General features: G+C 47.0%; 1 protein-coding gene across 1 annotated transcript in view; it reads right to left on the bottom strand.

Moving 5' to 3' along the window:
* Positions 1-2008: 2008 nt before the first annotated feature.
* The window catches only part of PRR5 (proline rich 5), a 31712-nt gene continuing 19727 nt past the window's right edge, over positions 2009-13993 (bottom strand). Inside the window, exons 7-8 of the mRNA XM_059472457.1 lie at positions 5935-6073; positions 2009-3224 (exon numbers count right to left, since the gene is read on the bottom strand). Coding sequence (XP_059328440.1) covers positions 2683-3224; positions 5935-6073 — 681 coding nt within the window. The 3' untranslated portion in view covers positions 2009-2682. The remainder of the gene's footprint in view (positions 3225-5934; positions 6074-13993) is intronic.

The raw sequence follows: 13993 nt of genomic DNA, 5'->3' as shown, positions 1-13993 counted from the left end.
TTGCCATCAGGATCGGGTGTTTCTCCTCTAAGGGCTCCTGCTCTGTGCGCTTTGGATGTGTTTGCTGCCATCTGCACTCACTGATGGCTGGAAATGACTGGGTGTGAACCTCCCACCTCACCTCCAGGAATGGAGCTCCATGGCACCTCAGGGGTGCTTTACAGCCACAGCCTGGAATTGATAATCGGCACCAATCCCACACGGGACAGGGCCATCCCTTTCTTCCCTCCTTTTTTCTTTGCTTGCCTTTCTGGCCTTTCTCTCCTGTTTTTCTGGCCTTTCTTTCTTGCCTTTCTGGCTGGTCTTTCTTGATTTTTTGGGCCTGCCTGCCTTCTTTGGCCATTTTTGGCATTTCTGCCTGACTTTTTTGGCCATTTTTTGGTTTTTCTCCCTGTCTTTTTTGGCCATTTTGGCCATTTTTTGGCATTTTCCCCTGTCTTTTTTGGCCAGTTTTTGGCCTTTTTGCCTTTTTTGGGCTTTCTTTTTGCCTTTTTTGCCCTTTTTTTGGGCTTTCTTCTTGCCTTTTTTGGGCTTTTTTGCCCTTTTTTTGGGCTTTCTTTTTGTCCTTTTTTTGGCCTTTCTTTTTGCCCTTTCTTCTTGCCTTTACTCCCTTTTTTCTTGCCCTTTTTTCTGGCCTTTCTTGCCTTTTTTTGCCTCTTTCTTGCCTTTCTTCTTGCCTTTTTTATTCCTTTTTTTCCCTTTTTTCTTGCCTTTCTCGCCTTTTCCTATGCCTTTGCCATAGGAGAATTTCTCTCATGCATTCACACTCCTGAACCCAGTCTGTAAATAATCTAAAACAAACAGAGAAGGATCTTTATTCACTATCTCCATGTGTGCAAGGTGGGAAAAGCTCGTTAACTGCCAGCATGGCAGAGGATTCCATCAGAGCAATCCTGGAGACCAAGGCCTTCCATCAGAGCAGAAGGCACTAAGCACACAAAACCTGCGGTGGGAAGGGTCCTGGCAGTCTCTTCTCTCCTCCATTGGACCTGTGCTTAACCATTCCCCAGTAATTAGGTATGCTCATGACTCTTAAAGCATTTCAAGTTCCTTGAGGGATGAAGGTGTGTAGAGGCACTGTATTTGTTACCTTTGGGGTTATGTAATATTTTTATGGAAGGGTTTGAATCTTACCTTTTCCTCCCTGCACTGTGTCCTTAGAACAAGGCTGTGGACACTCCTTTTCTCCAAATACAAAAATAATTTAGGAGACAGAGCAGTGTTTGTCAGAAAGAACAAGGGTAGGGACTGATAGTGCCAGCGTGGTGGCTTGTACCACTCTCGGACACTTTTGGGAATCATCGCTCCTGTCATGTACTGGAGCCAATTTCAGCAGGAGTTCCACTCTCTCCTGTGCTTTCCAAGAGTTCCCTGTGAGTGAAGGCTCATGATGGCATCCAGCTCAGGAGGTATCGACTGACTCCTTCCACCAAAGCACAGACACAAAACGGAGCTGCCTTCACTGCAAACCCCTGATCAAACCTGGATGTGCAGCAGGATTTCACTGCAAACCCCTGCTCAAACTGTGCAGCAGGATTTCACTGCAAACCCCTGACCAAAACTGGACTGTGCAGCAGGATTTCTGCTCCACCTTGGGATCACATGCACCAATCCTCTGCAAAACCACTGATCCAGCTCTTACCCACTGTGTTACTGCAAGAGAGAATCCAAGGGCTGGGTGTGCTCAGGATAAGGAGAGCTGCAAGGTTCGCACTTCCCAAAACCGTCACTGACAGCAGATGCATTATGGCATTTCCGTAAGAATATAAATATATACTGAGGATTTTCCTGAGAGGCCAGATTTTCACTTATTTAGGAAACAAGGAAGTTGAAACATGGTGGAATCTCTCCACACAACAGATGCTTCAGGAGCTGACAGTACAGATTTCTCCAAGTGCCACATTCAGAGCAAATGAATTTTGGTCTTGGAAGCCAATTTTGAGACAATCCTCCCAGACAGAAGGTACTGGCTGAGGACACAGTGAAACAGAAAAGGAGACACTGGGCATTGTGTGACATCAGGAAGCAAATTTCTGTTTATTTACCTTTCTTCAAGAACTCCAAGTCACCATTAGGCAAAGGAGTACATACAAGGATGTATAAGAAAAAGATTAAAAGAGACTTCTTCATTATTGTATTCTGTGGCATGAAAGCCAAAAGCCTTTTGTATTTGTTTGTTTGTTTTTAAAGGAGCTGTTTCTCCTCTGGCTGAGGTGTTTCACTTCAGAGAACAACCTACCATCTGCAGGAAACCTCTTTAGAAAATCAGAAGTGAGCACAACTATTGCTGAGCTGTTTTCCTAAACAATCACTGCCAGCTGCACTAACAGCACTTTACCAGACACTTGTGAGTTTGTGATCCCCTAGGTTTACAAAGGAACAGGAAATCCATCTGCAGGGTGCCACGCGTGGGGAAAAGCAGTTGGAGTTGCTTCCCCCTCAGCAGATTCCCACCTGCTATAACCAAACTGTGTGTGTTCAGTACAGCCATGGTGCCCTGGCCAATCTGCCTGAAATCTGCCCAGGCACAGACAGCTTGCCCACAGTCCAACACACTGTCTCAGTAACTGTCATATATCATTAAACCCCACAGTTTGTGGGGCTGTATTGACCACAGTCCAACACACTGTCTTGGTAACTGTCATCTATCATTGAACTCCAGAGTCTGTCTCCTAACATCCTTCACACAATGCTCTGCCTGTTCACATCCACACTGTATGCCGATGAACTGGAACAGCCTCGGCCAAAATCAATGAAGATGCCTTCAGAGTCAGAGTCGATGGACTCCAAGATCTGATCCACCATGTTCTCAGGGCTGGAGGAGGGAGCTGGCAGTAAGGCAGTGTCTGTGTCCAGCTCCAAGGAGCTGTGTGGGTCGCCAGTGGAGCGGAAGAGCCCCTTCTGGGGCTCGGCCGTGCCCAGTTTGCTGGAGCACTGCCCCGGCGCGGCGCCGGGCCTCTCCTGCTCTCCGGGCAGCGAGCCTTTCATGGAGCCCCTGGAGCCGCTGTCCGTGATGGGGGTGAGGCCGGGGTAGCCCTGGAGCTGCAGGCAGGAGGTCATTTCCGACACCGAGTGCCTGCGGATGCCCGCCCCGTTGGCAGCCGCGCTCTCGCTGTCGTACTCGGCCACGGGCGTCAGCAGTGGGTTGTTGTAGCTCTTGGAGCGCACCACGGGGTTCTTGGCCAGGATCTCCCCCGACCTGGAGCGCCTGAAGAACCGCTTCTCTGTGAACAGAGAACCACAGTCACACCTGCACAGCCTCCTGGGATGGTACTCCTCACTATCAGTGTTCAAAGGAAATGCAAAGTCCTGATTATTCATAAGCTTTTCTGCAATGAAACTTCTCTAGAAGAAGTTGCTGATTTTGGAGATTCAGATTGCCTAGATTTCTTTAGCACACTGTAGACCTCAAATCTATCTTTACAAATGATAACCGAGATTCCCTTATATTCACATACCTTCAGTGGCTGAACTAAAACAGTAAATACAGTGAGAGGTGATAGTTGTAAGTACCTCCTTTAGACAGGAACAGAAAGTGAAATTCTGTTCTTTTTCGGGTTATAAACATTTTTAGTCACTGAAATTTAACTTTTCCATTCATCCTGGGAAAATAAAGTCTCTTCAAATTTGGAGCATGACGATTAAGACAGGCAGTTTTTCTACTGATTCTGGAAAACCCTTCAAAGTTCAGAGACCACATGGGGGAGACCACCAAGAGTGACTGAGAATGTTAACTAGAGGGCAGTGCCCACAGAAACCTCTCTTTTGGGGGCGCAAATCTGCCTTCAATCCAGCAGCGATTGCTTGAATGCTGTTAACCAAGAGGGAGTTTCAAAAAAATAGGCAGCAGATGGCAGCAAGTAAGCACTGAGCTCCCTCTCTGGCAGTAGTTTAGTGCTGGAACGTCCTGGCAGTGTGAATGAAACGAGCATCATGAGCAAAACAACCACCACTCTAACTCTGAGCAGTCTCAGTGCTCAGATTCACTCCTGCTATCAGAAGAAAAGGTGGTGTGAATAACAGGTACTGGAATTAGGTCTCACTTTTGGAGCTTTCTTCCTGCTGCTCTCACTTTGCCATCCCATGAAGGAGGCACAACTGGAGCAGGGGATCAAATTACCCTCTGGAAGTCACACAGCTACTGCAAATAACCTGTCTGCTTTAAATCAGGATGCTGGTACATGCTCCCTCAAACATATTCCAATCCCTTCAAATCATGCTATTGTGCAGTTATGTGCTCACCTAGACACAAATTCCAATCACATGCTGTACTACTAAAAAAGCCAGTATTTAAGACTGCATTTTGCAGCCGTGTCTGCCTCAGCAGTGAAATCATCTGATCCAAGTTCCTTTCTGGACTTTTTCATTGTTAGGAGTTTGAGCTGGTAATGAGAAAAGGTTCCTAGGGCTATGAACTCTGCTAACAACATGCAACATGCTACCAAAATAGTTGAAGAGAATTAGTTCAAAAGCAGCAGCCACTTGCACACTAAGCTCCCTTGGATCCGGTTCAGTGACTGCAGTCAGACCCACTTCACGAGTATACAGGAAATTTCAGGAGTATACAGGCTCAGTGATTACAGTGAGCCCCATTTCAGGAGTATTGCTACATCTACAACCCAGACCACAGCAAGAGGAAGTGCCCAGCCCACCAAAACCTCCCTATCTTATGCAGTCATGTACTCAGACATTTATTTGCTAACAATTCCTTTCACTGATGCTTTGTTCTCTTTGGGTGCATTTTTTCTATCCCGACATACAAAAGCCTGTATTTAGAAAATGTCAGTTTGAGGCTCCATTTAAATGCTTGTGGTCTTTTAATGGCAAGCAATGAACACAAAGCAGTAATCCTGAACCATTTTCAGGACATAACCAGCCTCTATTTAGTCACTTAAAACTCATTTGTGTCTTGAACACCTGCTGCAACACAACCATTTTGCCATCCAGCTCCAAGAGAAAATCAACTGCTTTACTGACCATTTCTGACAGGCAAACAGGATGAATTGACTGCAGAGAGAACATGCAATTGAACTGATCTTCCCTTCTGTCTGCTCTATTTAATCAGACCATGCCAGTATTTACAATAGAATACTCAGGTACTACCCCATTTCCTCTGTCATTTACACTGGTAGTATCTCCCTTGTATTTTGACCAAATTGCATTGGTATGTAGGATATTGCACCTTCATCCTGGCTAAATGTTGCCATCACAGAAGTCACCAAAGGCTCCAGAGCTCCAAGAATCTGAAATTAAGCTGGAGGGAACTCAACCAGGCCAGCCCATGTTTCCCCCTTACTCCTTATGGATGCTGATGTTTCTGACAGGTAAAAAGCTTCTCAGCAGGGAAGAGTCAATAATCTCCAGGAGCAATGCATGGGAAATAAAGAGATTTTTCCTTCCATGTAATAGGAATTCTCACTGCTGTGTAAGACCCACTCTGTATTGCTCACGTCCACTGGGATGGAGAACAGCTTATAACCTTCTACTCTGCAGAAAGCTTTTACATGCTTGAAGGCTTACATGTTGGTCTTTTCTAAGACAAATTCCGGCTCTCTTCCCTAATTTTAACAGTCTTCTACAATCTTTGTGTACTCATGAACACTCATGAAAATGAACTACTGAGTACTTTAAAAGTGGCCTCTTGCTTCTTCCTCTCACTGTCCATAAAGCATCCTGTGTTGAAGCCCTCTTGTTAAAAGGTAGAGTGGAAATGCTAAACACTCCTGAATAATTTTACTGAATGTTTCCATCTTTTGCCACTGCAAGTTTCACTGTGACTCTGCACCTAGAATGGTGTTAAAACAGAAGGCTGATGTACTCATGTGAGTACTGGCAGCACCTCTGGTGCAGGCCCTGGCCCTACACGGAGCAAGGTTCTGGGAAGGTTTTGGGAAGCTCTGTGTGCTGTGCCAAGTGAGTGTGCGCTGTCCTTACCCAGGATACAGGCAGAGTGCGTGAAGGGTCCCTCGCTGGAGTACAGCCCGTACGTGCCCAGGTAAGGAGAAACAACCTTCTGGAGCAGGGATTCCAGCTTCAAATAATCTTCAGACACACCTTTGGACTCATGGACCCCCTGAAAAAGAGTGAACACCCAGCATGAGCACTGCCTCTTCAATCACGAGCTCTCCTGGCTCACCAGGGCAGGCAGAGCAGAACGAGCATTTTCACTGATGAAAGCAAAGGTGCCCTGCAATGTGAGCCTGGTGTGCTGCTACAGCTGATTCCTCCTCTGTAAAACCAAGAGATGTGGATCAGACCAGAGCTACCTCCAGGACATGTAAATCCAGCAAAGTACATCCTACCTAGTGCACAGCACTCAGGGAAGGACAGAGCCATGACCTGTAAGGAGGAATTAAATCCCTGGACTTTTTGCTGTTGCAATCTTACAGTGACTTCCTGAATGACGGCATCTGGTACCACAGGGTGTCACTGCCATCTCAGCAACACCAACAGCATTAAGAGAAAGGTGAAACGGAAACCCTCAGAAATACTTCCAGGATATTTTCAACAACCAGTATTTACAGTAAAGAAGTTTGTTCTCTTTCCTCATCCATGCCCTGGCACCCATCATGTTCCAGGCAAAAGTCACATTGTAATCAGCATGGTAAGAATCATCCACAGCCAGAATGTTTAGCCTTTAGCTGTTAACTCTGCACTTCCACCCACAAGCACACTTGTTAGGCTGCAGAGGGGACAGAAAAACCTTGCAAAACTGTATTGTCCCTTCATCTCACAGCTGCAGAGTGTGTGCTCCATGTGCTCTGAGCAGAGCCAGAGAGGTGCAGAGATGACAGGAAAACTTTGCAGAATTGCATTCTCCCTTCATCTCACAGCTGCAGAGCGTGTGCTCCATGTGCTCTGAGCAGAGCCCCCTACACTCCTGAGTAGGACACCTCTTGCAATATGGAGCAAATTCACATTTCCCATGTGCTCAACACATCATGTCGCAGAATTAAGATCCTAAATGCCATACTCAGCGAGTACTCTGCCAGAATTTAGGAGATTTTATGATGTGTTCCTGAGCTACTGTACAAAGAAACCGATTGGGATGAAAGGCTCCGGAGAGCAATATAAAGAGCAGATGAGTAAAGGTGCAACACTTCCTTCAGCGTGTGAAAGGATCCTGACATTCAGGATGTGTTCACAGCTCAGTGTGATTCACCAGCCAGAGTCCAGAGTGACTCTCAGATGTGTTTCTGAATGGCTGACTCTACACCCTGCTCGCTGCCCTGCCTCATCACTTGATAAAGGTTTACGAATGAAAAATGAATAATGGCTAACAGACAATTCACATTTGGACAGAATTTCAATTCCAGTACAGCAGTTTTTAAATAACAAATAATGATCTTTGGTGATGTGCTATGTCCTGAAAAGCTTTGGGACAGCCACAAACACAAATGTGAAGAGAAAGACATATCCAGTGGATCCAAAAGCTTGCAAACATCAAAGGAACAGTAGAATGAGCCCACAGTTATTCCTCCAGGCAAAATTAACACTGGAATAATTCAGAAGACTTAATGAAGGTGCATGTATTATTTCCAAGTCATTCCTGGCTTATTGAGATCTGTTCAGGGTTTCTAAATCTGCTGGGATTTAGCCAAGCCCTCAGAAAGGCACCATGCCTGCTACCTTACCACATATTCACAAACCCATCATGGGCACATCAAGCAAAGGCCAGGGCTGGGGACATCCCGCAGCAGGCTCCCACACCAAATACCTCTGGAACTAAACATGACATATATGAAGGGCAGAAGCCAGTGCTCATGCCAGGCTTTGCTGCAGAACTTTATTTACTTTTCTACCATTTTAGTATTTTTTGTACTTGTGAAAGACAAGTAGCTGAATATCAGCTGTGGGTAAAGAACCCCGCTGCATTGCACACTGCGAGGAGTTCTTTTAAAAATGGATGGTCTAGAACGAAATTAAGTGAACTGAGACAACCTTACACATGAGAAGTGCTCCTTGGTAACCAAAACCAAGAACAACAAAAGAAGCTGACCGACTAAAGAGGGCTAGAAAAGACAAAGAAAGAGGAAGGAAAATTGAAAAGTCTAGTGGGGAGAGACAGACCAAGAGGGAAAGCGGCATTAAGGCCAGCAGGACGAGGAGTGGCTGCGAGGTGCAGGCAGTGGGGTGTGAGCTGTGCCTGCCCCACAGGCACAGCCGGCCCCAGAGGCACTGCCGGCCCCACAGGCACAGCTGGCCCCACGGGCACTGCCCCAGAGGCGCAGCGGGCCCCACAGGCACTGCCAGCCCCACGGGCACCGCCGGCCCCACGGGCACTGCCCCAGAGGCGCAGCGGGCCCCACAGGCACTGCCAGCCCCACGGGCAGTGTCCCACAGGCACGGCCGGCCCCACAGGCACAGCCCCACAGGCACAGCCGGCCCCACGGGCAGTGTCCCACAGGCACGGCCGGCCCCACAGGCACAGCCCCACAGGCACTGCCGGCCCCACGGGCAGTGTCCCACAGGCACGGCCGGCCCCACAGGCACAGCCCCACAGGCACTGCCGGCCCCACGGGCAGTGTCCCACAGGCACGGCCGGCCCCACAGGCTCTGCCGCCCCCACAGGCGCGGCCGGCCCCACGGGCACAGCCCCACAGGCAGTGTCCCACAGGCGCGGCCGGCCCTACAGGCTCTGCCCCACAGGCAGTGTCCCACAGGCACTGCCGGCCCCACAGGCTCTGTCTGCCCCACAGGCATGGCCGCCCCCAAGGGCACGGCCGCCCTCACGGGCGAGGCCCCACAGGCACGGGCGGTCCCACAGGCACGGGCGGTTCCACAGGCACGGGCGGTTCCACAGGCACGGGCGGTCCCACAGGCAGGGCTCCCCGGCCGCAGGCGGGATACTTTTAAAAACATATACTGAAAACTCATAAAATATGTGGTGTTCACTGGAGCCAGTGCTGATTCTGCACCGTGCCTTGGCACAAACATGCTCTGTTACCTGTGACATCCTTCCTGCAGTGACCATTGTTCACAGGTTTTCTGCAGGGGGCTGATGGAGCAACCCCTTAAAGTTTTTACTGGCTGTGGAGCTCCTGTCAGAGCAGGAGCAGTACCAGGGTGCAGATCCCATCCTGACCCATAAACCAGCAGTTTTCCTGCTTCCTTCTTGATGTGATTCTCATTGACAAGCATCCTCTAGGCCTTTGTCTTACCAAATACAAGCGCATCCCAAAGTGTAGCAAGGACAATTTCAGCCTTCCCAGTCTAAACTTTCCATATGATATAAAGACAATGTCGCTTATTTATGAATCAGCCCACGTGGCCTAGAGAAGTGTCTGCAGGCTCAGAGCAAGCTTTGGGAGCCTGCAAGAAGCTTGTTTTGATTTACATGCCAGGCCCAAGAGCACATTTGAACTCCCCACCAGAGGTTTCTAACCCATCTCCTGTGCCACACGTGCAATGGCCTGTTTGTGTAACACCAAATTCAGTAGAAAAGCACTACTAGTAGAGGCTTAGGAATGGAGGCAAGTATAGCTATAAATGTTTCATATATCTGCATGTAAGGACAGATAAATGGATGGCTGAGTATGTACAGACATCTGTACACCCACCTACATCGGTCTCTATACAAAGTCCTTTTTAGACCCTTCCCCAAATTTCTAAGTGATTGGTGCTTATAAAGGCAAACAAAATTAGCCTTAGAGTTAAGTCAACTTGGATGGGTATTTGTGTCACAACTGTTTCTGAAAAAATGATGACAGGACTTAAAAGTCATAAAAAAAATAGTAATAATAATAATAATGATAATGAAATATTGTGCTGTTATTTTAGCAGCTTATGCTTCTTCTTGTACTTACTGCTCAATGCCTTACTATCTCAGTATTTTGCTATGAAGCAATAAAGCCAAAGTCATAAGGCTGAATGCTTAGCTTACAAGAAGCTCTATCACAATTTGGAGAAAAAATAAAACTTGAAGCATTACCAGTAAAACAGAAATTCTACCTGTATCTTTAGTGCAATATTTGCTCTGCAGACTGGCAAGAACTTACTTTAAAAGATAACTGTGGCCTTTCATAAACCTAGTCTCATTTTAGCAGAAGAGTTTTATGCTTCTCTATGACTGTGGGATGTATCTATTAAATTCCTTTCAAAGGCCTTGCCTGACCTATTTGTTTTGCAGTTGAGGGCCAAAATAGCTCAATATCAAATATCTGCAAGCACTTTAGTACTTTGGAAGAGTGGAAGTGCTGGATCACATCCTCATGCTGATCACACTGTTCCAAAACCCAACAAGGGTCACCTCAGTGTGCTTGCACTTGGAAAGAATCATAATGTAATATCATGACAAGAGTCTGTCCTGCTCTGAAGGCGTGGGGATCATGGGGATCGCAGTCCTGAATATGGAAGGCACCTATCAGGAACAGAGACAGGTATTACTGCATGAGATACAGTACCCAAATCCTAAACTTCATTAGCCTTAATTAAATGGTTTTGAAACCAAAGTTTTCCTGTAGTAGTTCAAATGCATTAAAAGGGGCCTATGCATGACTGGTTTTTATAAGTAAACATGCAAGCACTCCCAGAAGGGCCACATCCTTAAAGCCTACAGGTTATTTATATATTTACTTTATGACCACATTGTCCCATGTTTTTATATGTTGTAAACATGCAAGCACTCTAGAAGGGCCCCATCCCTAAAGCCTACAGTTATTTCTCTGTTTCCTTTATGAGGACACTGCCCCATCTGCTGGACCAGCCGCACGCACGGGGCCCACTGCAACGCTTGAGTGTGGCACTGGAATAAAACTCTTCTTGTATTTAGGAACAAAACCCTGTAAGTCACATCCACAACCATTCCAGCAAGCAGGGATGCACCCAACTGCCCAGGTTTCCATCTCTTAATTGTGTAAACTAACTACAAACTCCTCCTGAGCTTTTGAGGGCACAAGGGCTTCTTGTGAAAGCACAAAGGGAAGAATAAATGAGCAAACAGGAATGTTCAGAATAATAAAACTTGGGGGATTTGTACCTGAGCACATAAGGCCACAGCCTCCTTTTTCAGTATGTACAATCACAGAATCAGAGAATGGTTTGGGTTGGAAGGGATCTCAAAGCTTATCCCATTCCATGCCATCCCCTGCAGGGACACCTTCCACTGTCCCAGGCTGTTCCAAACCCCATCCAGCCTGGCCTTGGACAATTCCATGGGCGGGACAGCCACAGCTTCCCTGGGCAACCCGTGCTAAGGCCTCACCACTGCAACAGGGAAGAATTTCTTCTGGATATAGGATTTCTTTAAAAGTCCTAAAGCAGAGGTGACCTCAGGCAGGCATTTAAGGATGTAAAGGGTCCCTCTCAAAGATAACCTTAAAACATATTCAATGTTCATTACTTTAACCTTTTATATGCTGTTTTTAAATGTACATAAATTCTGACAAAAAAATACCCCTAAGCCCTTATTAATATTGTATGTAGGCACAGGCTACCTGACTTGTAAAGCTTCCAGAAACATAACCTATTTTGATAACAAGCCCCCATCATTGCTGAGCTCCTCTCTGCATTCGCCTTTACCAGAGGCTGCTTCAGTTCTGGCTCAACAGCTGCATACACACTGCCTCAGGTAACTCCTCACTCATCTGTACATGAATATCATCATCAACAACTACTGAACACCCAAACAGCTTTTAACTGACCAGCAGTAACTCAGGGTTTCGCTCAGTACTGATAAAAGGTCACAGGTTCTGTGTTTTCCCGTTCTGGTTATCAGTACCCACCACCTGTAGCACCTAGAAATAGCAGCATTGCCCAGCTGCTTTTCACATTCCTCTTTAGCACAGGCTATTAGCAGACCATTCACCTAATAAATTATACATTGGAAAGTATCTCTAGTGTCTAAAGGTACCCTAAAACTGGATGCAATGGAGGAGCCACTTCATGCCCACCTGAGGCTTGTGCATGTGCTGAATCAATGACTGGCCATTGATTAAAGGCTGGAGCACTCACCTGGAGCTTTAACACTTCAGTTGATCAGCATGTGTACATGAGTAATATTGCTGCAAAGGATTGTCTTCTGCTTCAACTGATAAACTGCTCCATAGCTTTTAAATGAAAAAAATGAAAAAGAATAAAATAAAACATAAATAAAATCTGTATTCCTCCAGACCCAGGGGAACAAACAAAGCAGACCTTGCGGACCCAAGCCCCAGGCCCTGCCAGTGAAAGACACAGCATGGCTTGGGGCTTGCTGCAACTTCTGAACTCGGTAAAGAAAAGAGGAAAAGGCAAACTTCTGGGTTATTTAACAAAGTAATTCAGCAATGATCGCTCTTGGTAACTTAATGGAACAGAGAGCAAAGTCCTCTGCCCACAGACAAGGAGTGACCGTGTATGGCTCAGCTCATGGCCAGATAAACAATCTGGATCTCAGTCTGCTGGAGCATCCTCCACATGGGGACATCAGGGGCACCCGTGATGGCTGCACTCACCCTTGTCTACCACAAAATGCTGGAACAGTCCTGACCTGGTGCTCTGTGAAAGCAAACACTGCCAGAGGCATTTACAGGCTCAGTTCTGAAAGCAGAGGTCTTGGCCTCATGCATTGCCCTGTCTAACCACACAGGCACACAGCCAAGAAATGTTACTATTCTCTGCTTTAAAGCAGCAGAGTCCTCAAAGCAAAGGAGAACTCAATATGACAGAAAGATACACACAGGCAATGGTGATAATCTGACACACACTGGATAACAATCACTGCCCAGACGCTCCCACAGAAAACTGAAATTAAAAGTCATAAGGCAGATGCAGAATACTATCTGTTGTGAAAACACAGGATTCATCCAACACTGGTGGTGGAGGCTTTTGGTGCACTGCAGCCTGCACACCCTGGTGAGCACACAGACAGCAAGATGTGCTGCTTGGCATGGCCAAAGAGAGAGCAGCAGCCTTGCATTTGGAATGAGGCATTTGGAAACCAGTGCCCTTACAGGAGTACCTGTTATCCCTCCTTCACTGCATCCCAGCCTTCTGGAACCTGAGTAACACTGACCAGCCCTGCCTCAGGGCAGGCAGGAAACCACCATGGGGACAAGCTGGAGACAAGTGGGTCACTCGTCCTGGCCACATGCAGCACAGCACATGCTCCCAGGTACACTGTGGGTCACATTCAGGATGCAGATCTGCAGCCCTCTATCTTCCTCAGAAGAGATGGATGCACAAACTTCACAGCCAATCACCCAATTTGCACCGATCTTCCAGACAGAATCACAGACTGCTCACAGCCAAACCTGTGGCAGCGAGTTACGTTATGGTTTACCTGGTTGAGGAGAGGCCTCAGGAGCTGCTGCCAGCTCTGCACAGCTTTAGCTTGCTCTAAGCACTGTTTGGTTGTCTGAACCCATCCAGCACATGCTCTGGACAGGATCACAGTGGTTCTTGGAGCAGCAGGTGTTGCCCAAGAGCTGAAGCCTTCCCCTAGCACAGAGGAGCTGCTGCTCTCACTGCAGCACACTGCATCGTCCTGGGAGTCTCCTGCTCACTGCCCTCCATCCCCAGTGGCCACGCACAGCACTCTGAGGAAAAGCTCAAACATCTCCCTCTTGTACCCACTGTAGGAACTCACAAGAAGGAGGACTCCTCTTGTACTGGGCTCTCTCCCCTCCAATGCCCAGGATGTCAGTCCTGCAGAGCAAACCCTGCAGTATTATACACATTTATACAGCAGTATTATACTGCATTAACTTTCTTCTATTCCTCCTGTAGACAACTCATGAATTACAGTGTTAAAGCATCCTGACTCAAAGGATTCTTGCGCTGTGGGAACACTTCCTGCTCAGAGTTTTTCAACACTTCAAATTTCTATGCTGTCTTTTATGCCAGATTTAGTCTACTAGCCCAAATGGGTCCACAAAAGAATCTGTACAGACGAATGCAATTAGTTAAAATCTTCTCCTTCTCTAACTCAACAAAGTCATAGGGTCTGCAACAACACGCTAATTCAAGGTAAGAATGATTTCACTGATTTCACTCTATTTTGGTAGGGATTAAG

The sequence above is a fragment of the Ammospiza nelsoni genome, chromosome 5, assembly GCF_027579445.1.
Source record: "Ammospiza nelsoni isolate bAmmNel1 chromosome 5, bAmmNel1.pri, whole genome shotgun sequence".
NCBI lineage: Eukaryota > Metazoa > Chordata > Aves > Passeriformes > Passerellidae > Ammospiza > Ammospiza nelsoni.
This window is presented reverse-complemented; position numbering and strand designations above follow the sequence as displayed.